The sequence below is a fragment of the Lepidochelys kempii genome, chromosome 10, assembly GCF_965140265.1.
Source record: "Lepidochelys kempii isolate rLepKem1 chromosome 10, rLepKem1.hap2, whole genome shotgun sequence".
Lineage (NCBI taxonomy): Eukaryota > Metazoa > Chordata > Testudines > Cheloniidae > Lepidochelys > Lepidochelys kempii.
Genome location: NC_133265.1, coordinates 8,163,680 through 8,183,591, shown reverse-complemented (window position 1 = coordinate 8,183,591; position 19,912 = coordinate 8,163,680). Strand labels below are relative to the sequence as shown.

Below are 19,912 nucleotides of genomic sequence, written 5' to 3'. Positions count from 1 at the left end.
AAACACCAAGACAAATCAGGTGCTCTCCATTTTACAAAAATAGCTCTGATTGAGCTTTAATTCTTGTTGCGATTTTTACAGACCTTATTGACAAAAATACCCATGGACTAAATATACATAAAAACAAAACCTGCAGACAGGTCTGAATATCAGCTCTGGTTCTTGTTAAAATGCGAACACGTTAGGTCAAGGGGATTACAACTCGCTTCCTTTGCCTTTTTTATTTGTAATTTCTATAGTCCTGTCAAGCTTTCCAACAATAACCTAGGATAAAATTAGAAATACAGTAATTCCTTTACAGTAAGATGTTCACTAAGAGCCAAAGTCAGTAGCTAAAAGATGCACAGATGGTGCTGCTCTTCTGGTGCATGCTCTCCTTGCCATGGTATTGGCAGACTATTAGGACTTCAAATTGGCTATTTCAGGGTTTCACAGTGAGGGAGAGTCTGTAGACTGGCTGTTTCCTGCTTAACCACACACCGAGCTGGAACTTCAGGATACAGAGAGCAGTGGAGCACTTCTGAGGGTAGGAGAAAGGTAAGAAGAGCTTGTCCAGGATAAAGTACCCTCTGTGCTTGAAGACTTACATCCTTAAGCAAAAAATAAAAAGGAACTTCGCCTACACATCATCATTCAGTGTGTGCTCTGAGACGATCCCTGTGTCACTTACAATTTTGGACAGTAGCAGATTTCTGGACCAAACCTAAAGTGTAGTTTTAAAGTTAGGATATTAAGAAGATGGAATGACATAAATCAAATCAGACTCCTCCTGCAATTCTCGGTTGTAGAGTAAGTCATGAAGTTCTTCAGATCCAGCCAAATCTACTGAGCACGAAGTGGTTTTAGAAAGTAATGATAGGAGTGATCCATAACTAAGGTTAGAATGTAGTAACCCCACTCACATGGCCTAAGATTTTTTCTTGCTTCTTTGCTCCTCTAACCTATGGAGATGTTAAGTGGGACCTACAGAGATATTATGTACAAACAGTTTATTTGTCTCGAGAGTCCCAAGCATCAAGATGTCTATTTATGGCAACATCCAAGATAAAGTCCAGAGTTGCAGGAGTTCTACTGTCACCCCGTTAGTATAAGGCTGGCACAAGGGCACTGACTGGTGTACTCTGATTCCTTGAGTTACACTGAATTAGATTCAGTTTGCAGGCTAGGTTCAGAGTGGAGTTGGAGTCCAGAGGCCTACCGGGAGGCAGACAGCAGCCCTAATTGCATGCACTCTGAGGAGCACAGTCTCACAGCAATTCAAAAGACTAAAACTAGAACTCTTAGAGTTAGTCTGAGGGCAGAAAGAGGTTCAATGGTGTTTCACTATTCACATGATGCGCATGCTGAAGGCTCAACGAAAACTCTCTCGGTTCTTTGCATGTATTCGAAGGCAGCAGGTGAGACTAGGCATTCCCGGTTAGTTCCGAGACTCTGAAGAGGTTGGGCTGCGGACTGTCGACATCAGGTGCGACTTGTATGTTTTGCTCAGGCCAGTCATCCAGAACTTGAGGAGCTTGACATTGTCTTCCTCAGCTGCCCCCAGAATGCTCAGCAGTTTTTGAGTGTCCTCCTTGGGTCGACTGTCCACTTTGGTGAATTTAAAGAGGACCTTCACTTTACTGTAGAAACAAAAAATTCCTGTCACTAGAGATGCATTAGGACACATTATGTTTGAGATACAGGCATAGGAAGCACTGCAAGTTTCTCTTTCGTACCCAATATCCTATTCTGTGCAACAAGATGCAAATAAAGCATCAAAAGGAACATCCCAAAGGAGCTCCTCTTGTGCTCAGAGGTTTGGAAAAAGGAACTGGACATAATTATTAGCCACTTCCAGCCCTGATAATATTTAGCAGTTCTGAATTTTCCCTTGGTCTCCTTTCCCATTTTAGCCTTTATGCCTTCGTCCATTCCACGCTGCACACTTGGAAGAGCCTCCCACAGAATGTGCATATCTAACTCCCTCCTAGCTTTCAAATCAGGCTAAAACCACACTAGTGCCATGAATTATTTCACCCAATAGTTCAGTCTTCCATTGTAACCACTTGTGCCTTTACATGCAGCCCCGGTGGACAGCACTATGTTATCTGTTTGGCAGTTACCTGCTTGTAGATCTTAGTGGACATTCACAGCCCAATATACATTTGCAAAGTGCTCTGAAGATGGAGACAGCTCTTGAATCCTCCTGACACTTTTGTGAGGTAAGCAAGATTTGTCATGTAGACAAGCATTACAAATGGGGAGACTGAGGCACAGAGGTTAAAAGAGATTTGCCCAAGGCCACGGAGGGAGCTGGTATCAAAGCTAGGATTAGAACTAGGGCTCAGATCACCAGATCATACTGCTCTCCAGAGAGCGGGGCTCAAAACTAACGTCAAAGGTCAACTGGCTACTAACTGGTCCTGTATAGAGTGATGAATATGTAAATTGGTTATCCCACCAGTGTCTTCAGAAAACCCTTTGGAAAATCTTGATGGGATTAAATTAACAAATATCTAAAGCTGTTTCACAGAAACCAAAGCAGTTGCCTCTTACTTCATCCACTCCTCCTTCAGGCAGACAAGGCACTGATCCACAACGTCTACAGAAAGGTTCTGGTTAGTCAGAGCAGCTTCGATCTTGTTCAGGATAGTAGGGCCAACTGCAAGCACAGGGAGAAGGGTTACAAGAGGAACAACACTGGAATTACAGATTGCCTTTATCAGCAGTTAACATGGGATGCCGACGCTTGTGTAAGGCTCAGTAGACTACAGCTGTACATATGCTAGTAGGATCCTCCAACCATAGCTGGGGACCTGCAGCAGCTTCTGGAATGCAGTAAGATCTTCTTCTGCAGTGCGTGAGAAGTCCCTGTTTTAGCTCTCTTACACCCACGTCCTTAAAGGGGTGGTGAGAGGGGAATCAGTCTTGTGCCTCCTCTTAGAGCCTATGAAAATATCTCTTCTAAATTAAAAACGGACTGCTCTGAAAACACTGAATGCGCTGTCTACATCGGTGCCTTGGGGTCACACCCAGTCCACATGACTGGGCCCACTTGGAAAGCGTCGTTTGTAGGTAAAATTAAGCTCTCAGCATGGGAGCATCGGACACATTTTTTTAAACAAGGTAAAGCTGAATTTAGTCCTTGTAGTTCAGTCCCAGGAAGTCAGTATCAGACACTGGAGCGAGATAATGTTATCCTTATCATCTGGCTGACTAGCAGATTAGACTGCACTCACCAGAGGTCAGGGAACTGAGATGTTTCAGAGCACAGAGTGTTCAACATGGACCAGGAAGGTATCTCCCTAGATACATTATTGTAGGCCAGGTGAGAGTGTCTAATATTCTTCAGAGAAGAGGAAGAATCTTCTATAAATCTGCTGAGTTGTATGGCAAATCCTATATAATTAACAGCATTTCAACAGCCTGCTTATCTAGAGAATACCAAGGTCTCTAAGACCATATTTGTGTACTGACGTGGCCTTGCATACAGACTTTCTTAGCGGCCAGAACACAAGAATAAGCCCACACAGCCAAATGCTGATGAATGAATGCTAACAGCTACAGACAGAGATTCTATTCCGGCCACAGCTGCATAGGCCTCTCCTGATAGAGTTCCATCTTTCCAAAGCACCCACCTCGGTCTGCTGCCACAGGGCTCCCACTGGTGACCACAAACTCGTACTTGCTGAGGGGCTGCTCATCATCAAACAGGACCGGGTAGAGGCTGCACCGGGTGGCAGTGCGGACTTCCACAAGGACAGCAAATTCTAGAGTGATGATAAACCCCCCAGCACATTAAAACCAACAATCTCTATGAAAAATAATATATCAAAATGTGTAAACTCTGTGCTTCAGAAGGGCTAATTTCCCCAGAGTGGAGGGAAACTGAGCGAAATTGATCAGGAGAAAAAGTTTAGACTGAGAAAATGTGAATGAAAATTGGGAGTTGAGAAGAACGTATTAGACGGCCAAAAAAATATGATTCCACATCGAAGAAAGGGGACAACTTTGGCTAAAAGCCCATTTGGTTCACTGACAAAGTGAAGGCAGCAATTAGAAATATAACAAATCGAAAAAGGGGAATCTAAACGGCAATCAATATAAATTAGAAATTATGAAATGTAAAAAAGCTAAAGACATTGAGGGGAAATATAGCTGGCAGGGCTAAGGACAATAAGAAGTTTTTAAACTATATTAGGAACAAAAGAAATCCTTTCAATGGTATAAGCCCATGACTAGATGGAAATGGTAAAATTGTTAATGATGCAGAAAAGGCAGAAGCATTCAATACATATTTCTGTTTTGTATTTGGAAAGAAGCAGGATGATATACTCGCATCATATGGGGATGATAAAGTACTTTCCTGTCCATTAGTAACGAAGGAGGATGTTAAACACCTACTTAGGGTAAGCATTTTCAAAATCAGCAGGTCCAGATAACTTGCACCTATGAGTCCTAAAAGAACTGGCTGTGGAGATCTCTGGCTTGCTGATGTTAACTTAATAAATCTTGGAAATATAATAGCAACCACCTGCACCCCTGCTGTAAAAGTTTTACTATAAATGAATTCCTAACACCCAGCTCTGGCCAAGACTTTACTATCTAACATCTACAACGTTCTCCATCTAAACCATTTGCTCACTAAGGCTCTGATCAAACTTCCATTGGAGGCCAATGGAAAGACTCCATTTGACTTGAGTGGGAATTGGATTGGGCCCATACTGTTGCTGTATTTGTTTAGGATCCCCATTCAGAAAGGCTGACATAGCCCTCAGATGGACAAAGTTTAAAACACCTCTAGGTTAATGTCTCACACAAATCCACCACACACAGCAGATGGTCACAGACTTGTATGTGTGCATATAAACTGAGTGCCGCTCTGGCAGGCTGCAGTGTTTGCTCCATATACAGCAGTATTAGCCTCTTATTAACCAAGAACTGGGATTTCTAGTCATTGAGCCCACTGCAAGCAATGATCATGCAATGTCCCTCAGCAACAGAATGGGTAAGGTCACCTGGAAAACAGCATAAAGGGGCACTGGTTCTAGCTCATTCAAGGATGTTGGGCTTTAGTTGCCAACTCTGCCTTCACAAGGTATTTTCTTTAACATGGGCAACAGGGAGAGGAGCTGGTTCAGGAGCAGGCTCTTACCAGATGACAGTATGTGGGGTGGGATATGCACATGGGGGCTGAGCCCCAGGAAGTTACACCGATATGCCTCCTCATAGCGGTCACTGTAGGGGATAATCCGAACACAGCCTACAGGCAGCATGGTCTGCGGAAGGAAACAAACATGGCAAGAGAAGCTTTAAAACTAAATAGATATGGGCCCCATTCACGTCCAAGTTTCTGTCTCACTTGTCAGGCTAATGGCACCTCGGACGGCTGCTAAGGCAGCTTGCACTGACTCTGGGAGACGGAAGTACCTCACTTGGCTTGAAAGACTCCCTTTGGTCAATACGATGCTGAGCAGGGAATCACTCCCAGCCTTCCTTGGCTTAGAGACTTAAAGGCTGCAATATGGAGCCTTCAAAGGGGAAAAAGTCTCCTAGAAATCCTTGGAATAAGAGAGGTCGTGCCCTCTTTTTCAGTTCTACTCGGTGAGGTTTTCTCCACTGCTCAGAAGTCTGATTATTTCAGTTCTCTTGCTGCTGGTTGTTACACAATAGCAAGACACTAATTATCGCAGACCCCACATAAACGATAGAGGTGTTGGGATTTTTTAATGTAAGGTTTTGGTAACAAAACAGCATTTTTTGTTTTAAACTCTAATAGAATTCAGAGCACATTCCCCACCAGATTATATTTTAAGAGGCAGGTCAATTTGAGGGCCTAAACTATTAAACAACTATGCAAGAAGATGCAACAGGGAGATGAAGAAACAAGTTCTTACCCGTAGGATGTCAAAGGCAGACTGGACGAGATCTGCATCTCGTGCTTTCCAGATGACCTGGTTCCCCATTAATACATGCCATGCCAGCATACGGAAAGCTGATGCCCCCAGGACCTGAAACAAGATAATCCAGAGTTTACTTGGATATTTTACTACTTTCCTTCACCATTTTAGTCCACCACAAGCATGTTTGCAAAGTAGCCTTCCTGCCATGTTACTGATTACCTATTGGAAATGCGAGTGAACTATTACCATTAAGTCTGTCTGCATACAGCACAAGTTTAAATATGTATTTTAGCACTGGTGAAAGATGCCAGACTGACCACCTGTTGGGGCTCTTGTATTAATTTAGATGGAATATATGGGCTCAAAGAGTTAAAGGTGTTAATATGACTCTGTCTCTGTCCAACATTAAACAGTTGGAAACAAGGTTTAGGGTTTGGTAATACAGAGACCTCAGCCTGCTTAATGCCATACCAAACACACGATTAAAAGTCATTTTTAACCTTTGTTAAAGATACAGAAAAGAAGGAAAATAGTTAAAGGACTTGAAATGTAAAGTGTTAAGTAAGGTTTATTTTAATAACATCCATGTTCTCTTTCACTGCAAAGAGCCTTTAGAAGGGGAAAAAAAACCCTTGTTTGACAGTCTTTCAGATAGTATTAAAGATGGTGATAACTGTCTTTTGCGTGGGGTGGGGGGAAGGAGAGAGAGAGAGAGAAAAAGTTTGTTGAAATGGGCTGGAGTTGTTATTGCTGTTGTCAAAGTCTCCTTTTGTTTCCTATATGACAAAACAAGAGAAACCCACACAAAATGGAAAAACGAGAACACCACAGCTAGAAAATGCAGCTTCTGTCTCTGGTGTTGACTTTCACTTGCAACCTCACTGCTGGAAAACAACAGGGACAGCACACAGTCTTATCAGCCACTCGGAGACCTGGAAAACTGGTACCAGCATCGGACTGTTTGCTTCTATTTGCCTTTTTGGTCACAGGCTGATAGCAGTATTGCAGTCTTAGCTGGGCTTTTATTAAACTGAATGCAAAAGGAGAGGGATAGGAAAGAAAAGAAATGAGATGAGGAAGGAAAAAGGACACACAAGGAGTGAGTGGAGAAAAAGTCTCACACCCCAAGGGGTGTTTGGGAGTCAGCTGGAACCAGTGGAAGTGATTATGGCTTCTGCGTTCCTCTCTCTGGCCCACTCTGGCCAGATCTTTTGGGACCAGAACACCGACGGCCCAGTGGTGTTACGGTAGATCCGGGGATCCCAGAAGACGGTGGCAGCCATGCTGGTAAAACTGACTGTAGTGGTAGTTGTCAGACAGTTTTTTCTTCTGCTAATTTCCCCCCAAACATCTTTCTTTTTAAGAGCTCCAAAGAAGCAATGGGTGGAACAGCCAATCCCCTCATTATTTTGTTCATCTATTAGGACTAATTTCTGACACACCAATTTTGGTCCATTGATTTCTGCTCCCACACTTTGCCAGGCACATTTTAACACAGTCCCTGAATTATATCAGTCAGCCTTTTGGTTTGGACTGAGTCTCCCTTTTGCCCCTTTTCCCACCAACATTTGGTGTTATAGGTTATTGCAATGTTTTATAAACTTTCACTCACTTTTTGCTGTTGCACTCACAGTTAGGGTCAATTTATAGGCCCAACCATCACAGCAGGACTTCAGCTCTGTCTCAGAGCAAGCACAAGAGCGCATACTTCCCTGCCAACATTTCTGTCCACAACCTAGGATTGAATTCAGTTCTAACCACAGGTAAGAGAACAGCTCAGTTCCCAGGGACATTCATTCACGCCTTGGTCTCTCAGCTGAGGCTGCCAACAAGTGGGCCAGTCCATTCCAACTGCACTGGTGGTTTGGGTAAGACAGACAATTGCTCATTTGGAACGGGACTGAGACCTAACACTTCATACAAACCAAACTGCCAATACATGACAACAACTTTCAGTCACTACTGACCTGTGATGTGTTCATACTACTGGTCCGGGGATGAAAATGCCTAACTCCCATTACCACTGCCCTGTTTGCCAACTTTGACAGGTGTGGAGAACTGTACGTTAATCTACAAACAATATTCATACCATTGTAAGTGACCTGATCAGTGAACTAAAGTTTCTGGACAACTATGGAGGGTTATTAGAATTTTTCTACGAAGGATTGCTCTACCTTAAGAGGGGGCTGTGGAAACACAAACAGGAAAGCCCCACAATAGTCCTAGACAAGCAGCACTAAGCACATGCCTGGAAGACAAAGGGCCAAGCTGTGAGCTTTGAGGATCCTGTCCCCGAGTTGTGAGCCTTGTCTTGCCAGTCTGGGAGGCTAGAGACAAACAGTCTAAAACATTCAAGAGGCTCACTCAGGGAGACAGGCTGACAGACAGAGACTCGTGGGGCAGGGGGATCTAAAGAAATCAGGCCTTCCCAGATTCAGGGAAACCTTAGGGAAAAGCTAGACATACCTACAGTCTGCTTTATAATTTTTCAGAGGGGTTTTCTCTTAAATGCTTTTGTTTTAACTAAAGAATACTTTGCTCTAAAGAGGTTGGTTTGTCGCTGTATTAAACCACTGTCATGGCTCTCAGAGGGAACAGAAGTGCAGGGGCTGGACATAAATCAGGCCTGCTGAGGTAAATCATAGCTGACACATAGGGGACTGCAACTCAGGGCCTGATCTGTGAGAGAATTGTGCAATTCCTCCCTGAAAGACAAGTGACCTAGAGTGGGCGCACTCAGACCAAGAGGAGTTAGAGATGCAGTTCACCTTATAATCGTGACACCCCCACACCCCATGCTTCAGATGCCAGATGGTTTTCAAGTTCTTTGCTGACTCCTCTTTGAGCAGCACTGCTGACATTCAGAGGTAGGTGAAAGAGGTACCAGGAAAGAAAAACTGAATTTAGACCCCAGGAGAAAAACGTGTGTGTGTAAAACACAAAACATGGCAGTAAGTAGCCATTCTCTTCTGAATAAAGGCTTTGCCGGCACATAGGTCAGAAAGCACCCAGCCAAAGGGTCCAGTCCTCTTTTCCTACCTGTCTCATGTGCCTGAGGGACCGGAAGACTGACAGCCTTCTGGGAGCTACATTCCAGCTGCTGCCATCGGACATCAGAGATGCGTCCGTTGGGCATTTAGTTAGCTCCCGCCCTTCTACAACATCAGGCTGGGCAGAAGGTTTCTCTTCTTCTCCCTCTGAGCCATCCCAGCCTTCTGACTCTTCTTTCAGATCTCCAAGAGAAGAGAAAGATCATTTGTTATGTTCCCTCCAGATACAACAACTGCCCCAGAGCTCAACTTCTGATCATCATCTAGTATCGATTCACACTTGACTCACTATGGCCAATTTTGGGAGGGAGGGGAGAAATGGGTGGGCCTTTACATGACGGTAGTATTTGCAGCTTACTATGTAAGCTATGGTAATAAGTAATCAAAACTCATGCTTCAAGGCATAAAATGACCACCAGAGAGTCAGGAAGTAAGTTTTCACCCAGATAGAACACTGCACAATTGGCCAAATACACTCTGGAGCTTTCTGTATCCTTCCTTTGAAGGGACCAGCTGCTCCTTGAGGCAGGCTATGCAGATACTCGAGTAGATGGACTGATGAACTAATTCAATGTGGGAAATCCACGTTTCTATATATTTAGGAAGTCTGTGAAATAGTAAGAAAGGGGAAAAGTCTCATGTCATGCAATAACCACCTCTCTTGGCCATCCAGACACAGTGTGAGGTACATCCCAGCTAAAAGGTACAGATATCATGGAAATGCGAGGCCAATATGCAAATAATGAATGCACACAGGGAGACCTTAAACCTCCACAGATCCTAATTTCACATCAGATTTCTTTCCACATGGGAGGACATGAGTCATTAGGCAAGTTGTATCACAGGATGACAGAGGCAAACAGTACTTATACTGGGGATGTAATGAGCAGATGTTCACAGTTTCCCCATTCAAAGCATTCTGAAATGCTCTCCCTGCTCTAGAAGCTTGGAGACTCACCTGCAAGCTTTTCCATCTGAACTAGGGTGTCCTCTGTGGGAGCTCCCTCCAGAAGCTTCTCAGTGAGTCGGCTGCCACAGGCTTTCAGAAGCCTGGTGAAGTGGGGAGTGAGAGGGGAGGGGAAAAAAAAACAAAACAGCATTCATCAAGCCTACTTGCTGGGGGCAGACCTGCCAGCATGCAGCCTGGCTGAGTAAGCTTACCAAGAATCAGGCTGTCACTGAGATGTGGCTCATTTGAGCAACCCTTCAATTCCCCATGTTGTAACTACTAAAACTTTTCACTGCGGACTGGGACACCCAATGGCATTGGAAAGAAAGGCTGCAGTAACATACTATTACACCCCTCCTAAAAAAAACCCAAACCAGCTCATCTCCAAGAGTACGCCACTCTCCACAGCACTTCTCCAGAGGAGTCTGATGTCCGAGTCTGGCATTGGCATAGCATGCTGTGAAATTTCACTAACGCACGCCCATTTGGCAGGGTAAAACATCTTATGCTCTACAAGGTACAGTACAAGGTACCAGGGCATGGCAGAGTTAGACTGTTCAACACAGAGTTACTACTGTCACAAGTTAGGTGCAGGGTGGGGTGGGATAAAAGAGCTCTATTTCCTCCTTGCACTTTTGTCTGATGCTTTGCAGAGCCCCTCCCTCTAGATCAGACAGGCTGATCACCATGGTTCCTACCGCAGCCCGTCAGTGCTGCTCCTGAGTCGGCTGGAACGTCTGCTGTAGAGCGATAGGAAAAGCAAGGGACCAAGCAGGCTGCTGCATCAGCGTGCCCAGTCCCTGCTAACTCAGGGACTTGGGGATAGAGCCCCACATAATACTGGAATACAAACAACTTAGATGCTCCCTACTATTCTAGGATGCTGGGAAATGTCTCTGTTATTCCAACAGGTGGCATAGGCCCCAGAGACACAGAGGGCATTACCAAGCAAAGGAGGTGTGCAGACACGCCCACAGGTTCTCATCGTTGGTCAGCGACGTTAGGGAACGGGCGGCATTACCATTCCTCTGGTGCAAAAAGGGGGTGAAGGCCGTATTCATGCGCTGGGCTCGCTGCGGGCACCCATACTGCTCAGCTTCAAACACCTGAGTTACAAAATAAAGACAGTTAGAGGACAACAGAAGAGACATTTTTTATTAAATATGACACAGTAGAACAACTAGGCAGATGCACCTTGTAACACAGAATAAAACACTATTTCCCATCAGCTACAGAATCAAGCTGGCAATTCTTGTTCCATTGCTCTGTGCCTCTTTTCCCACCAGAAGGATGGACAAATTGAAAATTTTCCCCTTAGATCCAGGAAAGATGGAGAAAGAATGACATTATTACAGACAAGACTTGATTGGGCTGGTATATGGCAGTTTGCCACACTGGCACCTCTCTCAAGCTGCTATTTGATTCTCCAGAATCTCAGCTTTAAAAGAAAGAAACAAATGGAAAAAAATAAAAAGTAAGTCTCTACCATTTATGGTTGTGAAGAAACCTCAAAACAGAGTGAAACGGATGCAGAAATGACTAAGTATGCAGAGACTGGGGATACAATTTTCAAAAGCACCTTGTCCCACTGATTTTCAATGGGACTTAGGCACTTTTGAAAGTTGGACTTGGGAGCCTAAAGCACCTAAGTGATTTAGAAAATTTACTATAGCTCTGAGGGGTGTGAACTGCCCCATTCATTTCCAAGAGGTGTTATCTCAGATACCCAGCAATGACAGCTATCGTTAACATTTACATTATTTCACTCCTCATGTGAGAAAGAGAGAAGAGCAGATCTGCCCAATTTCCTGTGGGAGACACCACACTTTGGTGCCACAAGTGGGTGGCATTTGGGAGCTATTTTCCCCGCCCCAATCTGGAAGCAGCCAAGCCCAAGAAACCTAGCAGAGCCTCTAGGCACAGTTAAGCCCCACCAAGAAGGAACCAAGCGGAGTTTGAGTGCTGCACAATCATATTTTGAACATCTGCACAGTCTACCATGAGTGGCCCTCATTCCAATGTCTCACATGGGGCGAGTTTATTTTGTGGGCAGAGCTTGGAGGTATACCACAATTCCTCCCTCCCCCCTCCCACAGTTCAACCCCTGCTTACAGGCAACAAAAGAGATGGGATGGAGAAGATGTCTTTCTTCCCTCCTGAGGCATCCACAGCATGGGTCCATCCCTATGTGCCCCTTAATCCCAATATCACCACCTAAATTTCCCTTAAAGCTCTAGCTTCATACATTACTCTTTACTTCTCTCCCAAACTGTTGAACACACCCATCCCACTTAACCTTCTTTCTCTCACCCGTATTTGTGTTCTCTCTCGAGCAGACCCACCTTGAGTGCTTTTCCCTGAAGCTCATCAATGATGCCTCGGATCTTCCCCAGCAGGAAAGGCCAGGAGTTTATGAGATAGATCCGGTCCATCATAATAGTGATGATGCTGTACCAGCGCTGGAAGCCACGTGCCAGGCTGTCTTTGATGAAGAAGGTGTGGCTGAACACAAAGCCATGCTGTTCATCCCCAAAGAAGATAGGGCCTTCACGTCCCGGGCAGACCTGGTGGGAAATGGACATGTTGGAACACATTGGCTGAGCACATCACTTAACTGAAACTACGTCGAGCTCTTCAAGCAGAGCTTTCTTACTTGTTAGGATATTGCCTGCTGAGGCATGAACAGCCCTTTCAGGAGTTCCACCCAACACAGAAAATCTGATAGACGGAGCCAAACATCTCCGCTGCTGCCCCATGTACCTGGCACATCCTTCAGGTTAACTGGAACTTAAGAATGCCTCTGTATTCTGCTACAGAAAAATTGATGAAGTGAGCTGGGGCAATCTCAACTTCTGTAAGGCTTGCCCTCCTTTTGTACGAGGCTGTACTTTATCAGTCCACAAAGGTCAAAACCAACATTTACCAATATGAAGCAACAGCCTGAAACATTACCATCGAGGTGGCTTATTTTGGAAATAAATAAGTAAAATAAATAGGGGCAAATACAAGAAAGCGAAAACACAGCTCTGAGATCACAAGTGCCTTTGCTTCAGGTGAAGAGTAGGCATCCCAAAGTTAGCAAAGGTTCTCTCCAGTAACAGATCAGATGAGAGAGGGACAAGGTGGGTGAGGTAATCTCTCTTACTGGACCAACTTCTATGGGTGAAAGAGACAAGCCTTCAAACTACACCAGTGGTCTCTAACCTTTTTACGCCCAAGAGCACTTTTGAATCTTAAGGGCAACCCAGGATCTACCGAAAGCCCCTACCCCACTCACTCCATCTCCCCCCACCCCGCCCCCGTTGCTCGTGCTCCCCCACCCTCACTCACTTTCACCGGGCTGGGGCAGGGGTTTGGGGAGGAGGTGCAGGCTCTGGGCTGGGGCCAAGGGGTTTGCACTGTGGGAGGGAGCTCTGGGCTGAGCCTGGAGCAGAGTGTTGGGGTGCAGGAGGGGGTATGGGGTACTGGCTCTGGGAGGGGGCACTGGGCTGGGGCAGAGTGTGGGGGTGATGTCAGCCCCCTCCACAGCCACAGGAAGGGGTTGGAGACGGAAGGCAAGGCAAGACACTTGGTCTCAGTATTTGGCAGGAATTTTTAAAAGTGACTGCAAAAGAAAAAATGCTGGACTCTGCCCTTTCTGATGCACAAAGAAGGCCTGAAAGGGTTTATATAAAGTTTCAGTCATTTCAGAGCTATGATGAATTAATTTTTAATTTTCATCGTCTGATCACCTCAAATGCTCTCTAGTGTAAGTGTTTTAGCATCCATGGTAACTAATCTGTTCCACCTTTATATCTAGCTGTGACACTTTTGAGTACCTTTCCCAGACCTGAAAGAGAGCTCTGTGTAGTTCACTGGTCACCAACCGATCACGATCGACTGGTCAGTCCTAGAGGATCTCCCAGTTGATTGCGATCTCCGGCGGCGCAGTGTGGCTGCTGCTAAGGCAGACTCCTTACCTACCCCGGCCCTACGCCGCTCCCGGAAGAGGCCAGCGCAGACCCAGGGCAACGGGTGTGGGAGGTAGGGGTCTCCCTCCACACGCTGCTCCTGTCTGCAAGCACCGCCCCTGCAGCTCCCATTGGCCGGAAGAGCTGCAGGGGTGGTGCTTGCAGAGAGGAGCAGCGCACAGAGCCACGTGCCTCCTGCCCACCCCCCAGGGGCCATGGGGCACGTTGGCCCCTTCCAGGAGCAGTGTGGGGCCGGGGTAGGCAGGGAGCCTGCCTTAGCCTCACTGTGCTACCAGAGGTAAGTGCTGCCTGGCGGGAGGCCGCACTCCAACCCTCACCCCTGAGCCTCCTTCTGGAGTCAGCACCCCAAACCGCCTCCTGCACCCCGAACCCTGCTCTGAGCCCCCTCCCAGAGCAAGCACCCCAACCCCCCTCCTGCACCCCAATCCTCAGCCCCCTCCCAGAGTCTATACACAGATTTTCTTCCTGCATTTCATATCACTTACCTCACAACTTAGGCTGCGGACACAGGCCTGACGCACAATGCTAAACAGCTGCGGATGGTTTGGGTGCTGGTGGCTGACATATTTGATTGATGTCTCTGTGTCATGGCTGACATATCCAGGGTGTCCTGCTGCAAGAGAGCGGCAACCCTGACCACAGAAAGAAAAGGAAAATCCTATAGTAAAGTAGGACACAACTATCTAACGTACTTATATGTAGGCCTCGTTACCATAGCACCGGAATGACTGACAATCTTCAGCATAGATATCCTCACCGCACCTCGGGGAGATCGGAAAGTATTTACAGACCGGGAAACTGAGGCACCGAGAGGCTGAGTGACTCACTCATGGTCAGGAAGTCTGTGGCACAGCCGGGACTTGAATCCAGCTCTCCCAAGTCCTAACCACTGGACCATCCTTCCTTTCCTAGAGCCTCTTTCACAACTCCCTCCCTCACTGGATTTTGTATTTGATGTTGGCTACACCACTGGCCAAATTCAGCTAATGGTGGAAGCAACCATGAATCCACTGACATACTGAAATCTGTCACCACTTGAGAGACACAAAGCACACTAGGAATAGCTTCATAAGAAAGGTACTAAAAGTTAAGTGGAAGAGCACCCCTGGGGACGGACGGATGGACAGACACATGGGTGAATACATTTTCTCTACAATTTGAACTAGATACAGAATTTTTTCCATTTCCTGTTTAATACTTTTGCGTAAGCGTTGCCGCTGTTAATCCATGGTCAGGCTTTAGCTACAGAGATGGCCGCACGTCAGTGGTGGGCAAAACAATTCTAATCTAATCTAGAGTTTAGGAGGGTTTCGGGATCCTTTGTTGTTACTGACACAGTGCAAGTATAAGCCATTTTCTGTGCACTATTTTTTCTCCCAAACAGTAACATGGCCCTTCACTGAGAATCCCAAAGCCCATTAGTTCAGCAAAAGACACAGGGTGGCCACACACACACCTCACACATATCTGACTTCTTTGGCCCCGGGCTACTAGAGTCCACACTAGTGCCTTCTGCTGGGCTGTGTGAGCGGATCCTGCTGCTCATCTGAATGCCACCTTCTTCGTCTTCTGCTTGCTCACTTTGCCCAGGGCTGTCTCCATTCCCTGCGCCTTGAGGAAGCGGCGAATGCAGCACCTCTGTACAAAAGAGGGTGCGAGGGCCATGGAGCTCACAGAAATGACAGAGGGCAACGATGGCGTTCATAGCGATAGCTTAGCCGGCTCCTCCTGCAGGTGCGGGAGGAAGGACCCAACATCAGTCTAACAAACAGAAACCAAAACATCCCCCCATTCCGATCAGGACCAGCCCTGATCTTTCCACTCGGGAGACGCTCGGAGTCAGGTTCAGCTCTGCGGCCAGGTCACTTCTGAAGGGGTCATGCAGGCTACAAGTCACAGATCTCAGTTGGGCCCTTTTCTCGCTAGGCAAGTGGGCGAGTCTAGTGCAGGGTTCTCAGGCCTGGGCACTGGGAAGGTCCAAGGCAGTGGAGGGTCTAATCCAGGGGGGCTTCCCCATGCTGCCCCCTGCCTCAACCCGGACCTGCAGGGACACTTCTAAGGACGAGAGGGGAGATCAGCTCCCCCACCCCACCCGACTTTTGTGTCACAGGAACAAGTCTGGGCTACTCATGGGGTACCTGTTCCCTAGCCTGACCCCCAACTCCCCACCTGGGGGCACCTCTCTGCCCCCTGCTGGGACCTGGCCTGACCTACCCCATGGTGGGACCTGCCCCCCCCAGAACCTGCCTGACACCTGTCTGCCCCCGCTAGGACCTGGCCCGATGTCCCCCATGGGGACACCTGCCCCCCAGCAGAGACCTGGCCCGATTCCCCCCCCGTGGGGACACCCGTCCCCCACCCAGCAGAGACCTGGCCCGATCCCCCCCACCCACGGGGACACCTGCCCTCCCAGCAGAAACCTGGCCCGATCCCGCCCCCCCTCCCCGGACACCTCCCCCCAGCAGAGACCTGACCCGATTCCCCCCCCCCCAGGACACCTGCCCCCCTGAGCAGAGGCCTGGCCCAATCCCCCCCCAGGACACCTGTCCCCCCAGCAGAAACCTGGCCCGATCCTGCCCCCCCACGGGGACACCTGCCCACCCAGCAGAGATCTGGCCCGATCCCCCCCCCCCACGGAGACACCTGCCCTCCCAGCAAAAACCTGGCCCGATCCCACCCCCCCAGGACATCTGCCCCCCCAGCAGAGACCTGGCCCGATCCCCCCCAGGACACCTGCCCCCCCAGCAGAAACCTGGCCTGATCCTGCCCCCCCACGGGGACACCTACCCTCCCAGCAGAGACCTGGCCCGATCCCCCTCCAGGACACCTGCCCCCCCAGCAGAGACCTGGCCCGATCCCCCCCCATGGGGACACCTGCCCCCCCAGCAGAGACCTGGCCCGATCCCCCCCCATGGGGACACCTGGCCCCCCAGCAGAGACCTGGCCCGATCCCCCCCCATGGGGACACCTGGCCCCCCAGCAGAGACCTCCTGGCCCGACCCCCCCCCAGCAGAGACCTGGCCCGATCCCCCCCATGGGGACACCTGCCCCCCCAGCAGAGACCTGGCCCGATCCCCCCCCATGGGGACACCTGCCCTCCCAGCAGAGACCTGGCCCGACCCCCCCCCCCATGGGGACACCTGCCCCCCCAGCAGAGACCTGGCCCGATCCCCCCCCCATGGGGACACCTGCCCCCCCAGCAGAGACCTGGCCCGATCCCCCCACGGGGACACCTGCCCCCACCAGCTAGGACCGGACCGGACCCGGCCCGACTCCCTCCTTGCGGCACTGGTGGGGAGGCTCCGGCCTGGCCCCCCCGCCCGGAGACCCCCAGCGGGGGGAGGGGTCTGGACACTCACCCGGCAGCTTCTCCGAGACCCCTCCCGTCCCGTGCCTCTGGGCGCCTGATACTGACTGACGGCCCGAACCAACACCACCCCGCGGGGGGGGGGCGATCCCGCTGCCTGGCCTGCACCAGGCGCGCTCGCCCGGCTGGAAGCGAGGTCGGCAGTGGGAGCGGGGCGGCGCGGACAGACTGTGGCACTTCTCGGTCTCCTTCCTGCTTCCGTGTTTCCAGCCGCGGCCCCTCTCTTCTCCCCCCCAGCACAGGTCAGTGGTTCAGTCCGAGGCCATCCCGACTCACAGGCAGTGGTCTGAACCATTTCTTCGGTCGGGGGGTGGGATCTGTGGAGCCAGGGCTCTGTGTCTTTTCGCGCCAGCGGGGCAGAGCGAAGTCGGGGGCTGAGCCAGCCAAGGACCGGGCTGGGGTGAGGAAGCAACAGCCGAGCTCTGGCTCTTAGATAGCGCTGCCCCCCAGCAGCGGGAAGATGGTACACTCCGCCAGGGCTGGCCTGGGATACACAACTCGTGCGTGTGGGAGGGGCTGCGCTGGGCGGGGCTCGGGGCGGGGCCAATCCCAGGGTTGCCCAGAGGGGGGCGCTATGCAGCTCAGTCTGGGAGCTCCTGGGTGCAATGCTGGGGCCAGGTTGGGGTGGGGGAAATGTAATTTGATTGGTGAAAATCTAGAGACTCATAGTGCCCATGGTGTCACCTGCTGCTGCAGGAGGCAAGGGATCCGCTCCCCCTCCCGGCTCTGGGGCCTCCTGGTTGGAAGAGTGGTGCTACGGGAGGGTCCAAGGCAGTGGAGGGTCCAACCCAGGGGCACTGGGAAGGCTGAAGAAATGGGTGAAGACAAATGGGGGTATCCTCGCCCACGAACAACGGGGTACCCGCCCTGCCCAACCTAGAACAGTTGTGTACAAACAATCACGAAAGTGTCTTTTAAAAAAAACATTTTTTTTAACGTTGTACTTTGACCCAGGCACCTCAAACATGCAGCCCTCACACAGTTAAAGGGTGACTGTTGACCAGCTGTATTTGTTAAGGCACAGAACGTGGTACCTGGTTAATTTTCGGAATGTTACAGGTTACTGTAAATGGAAGGAGTATTTCAAGTTGATTTCCCATCGTTAAGGCTACGATTTAGTCACGGGTATTTTTGGTAAAAGCCATGGACAGGTCACAGGCAATAAACAAAAATTTACACATGACTTATAGTATAAATACCCTGGCTAAATTTTGGGGGACCACTGCTGGAGGGGAGCTGGGGGGGCACTGCTCAGAGGAGCGCCCTGTTCAGGGGGCATTCTGGGGGGCTGCTGCTCAGGAGTGGGGGGCGGCTGGGCCAGTAGCAGCAGCCGCTCCGGCAGGCCCCAGGACCGCTGTTGGGGGAGAGGGGCACCAGGGCCAGTGTGGCACCAACTGCCAGGGATCACCCGCTGGTGGGAGCTGCCGAGCTGTGGTTGCTCCCACCACCACTTGGGACCGCTGCGCAGGGTGTCCCCAGGGCCAGCTGCATGGGGCTGACGTGAAAATTATCTTGCATGCCATCAATGCAACAGAGAGAGATGCTACTGAGCTCTGGATTTTTGCATAAGACAAGCTGTTCTAATGCTGTCTGTGAGATTTTACCCAATTCAATTCTGTTTTTGTGGCTGCTGCTGGGGAACAGAATCACTGTCCATTCCAGAGACGTGTTGCTATCACTCAGACTATTGAAAGCCACTGCACTGCAAGATACCCATGCCTCTTCAAGCTGTGATACTACTGGAAGGTTGGCTGGAAAGACCAAATAATCTTACTGGAAGGCATTCATATGCCAAATTTACCATTTGAAGACCAACATTGTGACACTTGCAGAAGTATGTTGTGTCTCTAATATCCTGGGACTGACATGGCTACATCATAGCCTTGACATGTAGAAGTTAATGCAAACCTCCCTAGGATTATCAAAGATCAGTGGGTTGTTTTTTTTTAATATAAGCAATGCATCCCTGTGTTAAACTATAATTAAAAACAGATTATTTTAAAACATTTTCTCAAATATATATCTACATAATTGATCTAGCCTTGTCATGTTTGGTGCCATCGCGTTTGTGGGAGGAGGGCTTTTGAACAATACGATGTCCTCAGAAACCCAACTGAAGGACCTGGAAATGGGAGGGGTGGGGTGCAAAGAGCAAGTCCCCTCGTCTTGCTGCAGCTGGCGACACCATTGAAATTATGATTTTCTAGACGGTTTTGAACCAAATGACACTCCCCGTACCTGTCAATCACTACCTTGCCCATGGGATGAGATCTTACTACATTGTGCACCCAGCCAAATGCTCCCATTGAAGATTATGCAACACAGGCTAGTGCTGATAACCAATGTTCCAAGCCTTTACATATAAAACCACCACATAAGACTTCACATATGCTAAACATAGAAATTTGCATTCTGGTTCGGCTCTGAGGTCCATCAAATTCAGCATCTTGCCTCCAACAGTGGCCTGCTCCAGACGTTTGAGAGGAAGGCGTAGGAATTCCCTCCAACCCCCATAGGCAAATGCCCGTGCACCAAGCATCTTCCATTTCTACAAGAGATGCAGCATGAACTTTGCGCCTTTGCCAATCACTATACAAACTCCTGACTAAAGCACAATGCATTGGAAGATGTATAGTGTCACTCTAGACAGCATTACAGCTCCTGGACAGGGTTAACATTGCTAAAAAATGTGG

General features: G+C 48.9%; 1 protein-coding gene across 3 annotated transcripts; it reads right to left on the bottom strand.

Annotated features, from left to right (window-relative positions):
- Window positions 1-27: 27 nt before the first annotated feature.
- Window positions 28-17,661, bottom strand: FLCN (folliculin). Of its 3 annotated transcripts, none has more exons than XM_073361855.1 (12): window positions 17,212-17,661; window positions 15,309-15,580; window positions 14,338-14,484; window positions 12,224-12,445; window positions 10,827-10,987; window positions 9,891-9,982; window positions 8,922-9,115; window positions 5,877-5,990; window positions 5,135-5,258; window positions 3,618-3,749; window positions 2,536-2,641; window positions 28-1,619 (listed from the first exon to the last, which is right to left on the bottom strand). In XM_073361855.1, the coding sequence occupies exons 2-12, from the start codon at window positions 15,555-15,557 to the stop codon at window positions 1,418-1,420; spliced, it is 1,743 nt and encodes a 580-aa protein (XP_073217956.1). In that variant the 5' UTR covers window positions 15,558-15,580; window positions 17,212-17,661; the 3' UTR covers window positions 28-1,417. The 3 variants fall into 3 exon arrangements, with proteins under 3 accessions (XP_073217956.1, XP_073217958.1, XP_073217957.1); XM_073361857.1 differs by lacking the exon at window positions 17,212-17,661 and adding an exon at window positions 17,096-17,191; XM_073361856.1 differs by lacking the exon at window positions 17,212-17,661 and adding an exon at window positions 17,060-17,171.
- Between the last annotated feature and the right edge of the window lie 2,251 nt (window positions 17,662-19,912).

What these genes read in the sequence shown, in the direction of transcription:
- FLCN (XM_073361855.1), bottom strand. Translation starts at nt 15,557, where the DNA reads ATGAACGCCATCGTTGCCCTCTGTCATTTCTGTGAGCTCCATGGCCCT. An exon ending in TCCGCAGCCTAAGTTGTGAG is followed by an intron (nt 12,446 to 14,337) that starts GTAAGTGATATG and finishes ATTTCCCACCAG; the next exon opens with GTCTGCCCGGGACGTGAAGG. An exon ending in TTCAGGGAAAAGCACTCAAG is followed by an intron (nt 10,988 to 12,223) that starts GTGGGTCTGCTC and finishes TTTGTAACTCAG; the next exon opens with GTGTTTGAAGCTGAGCAGTA.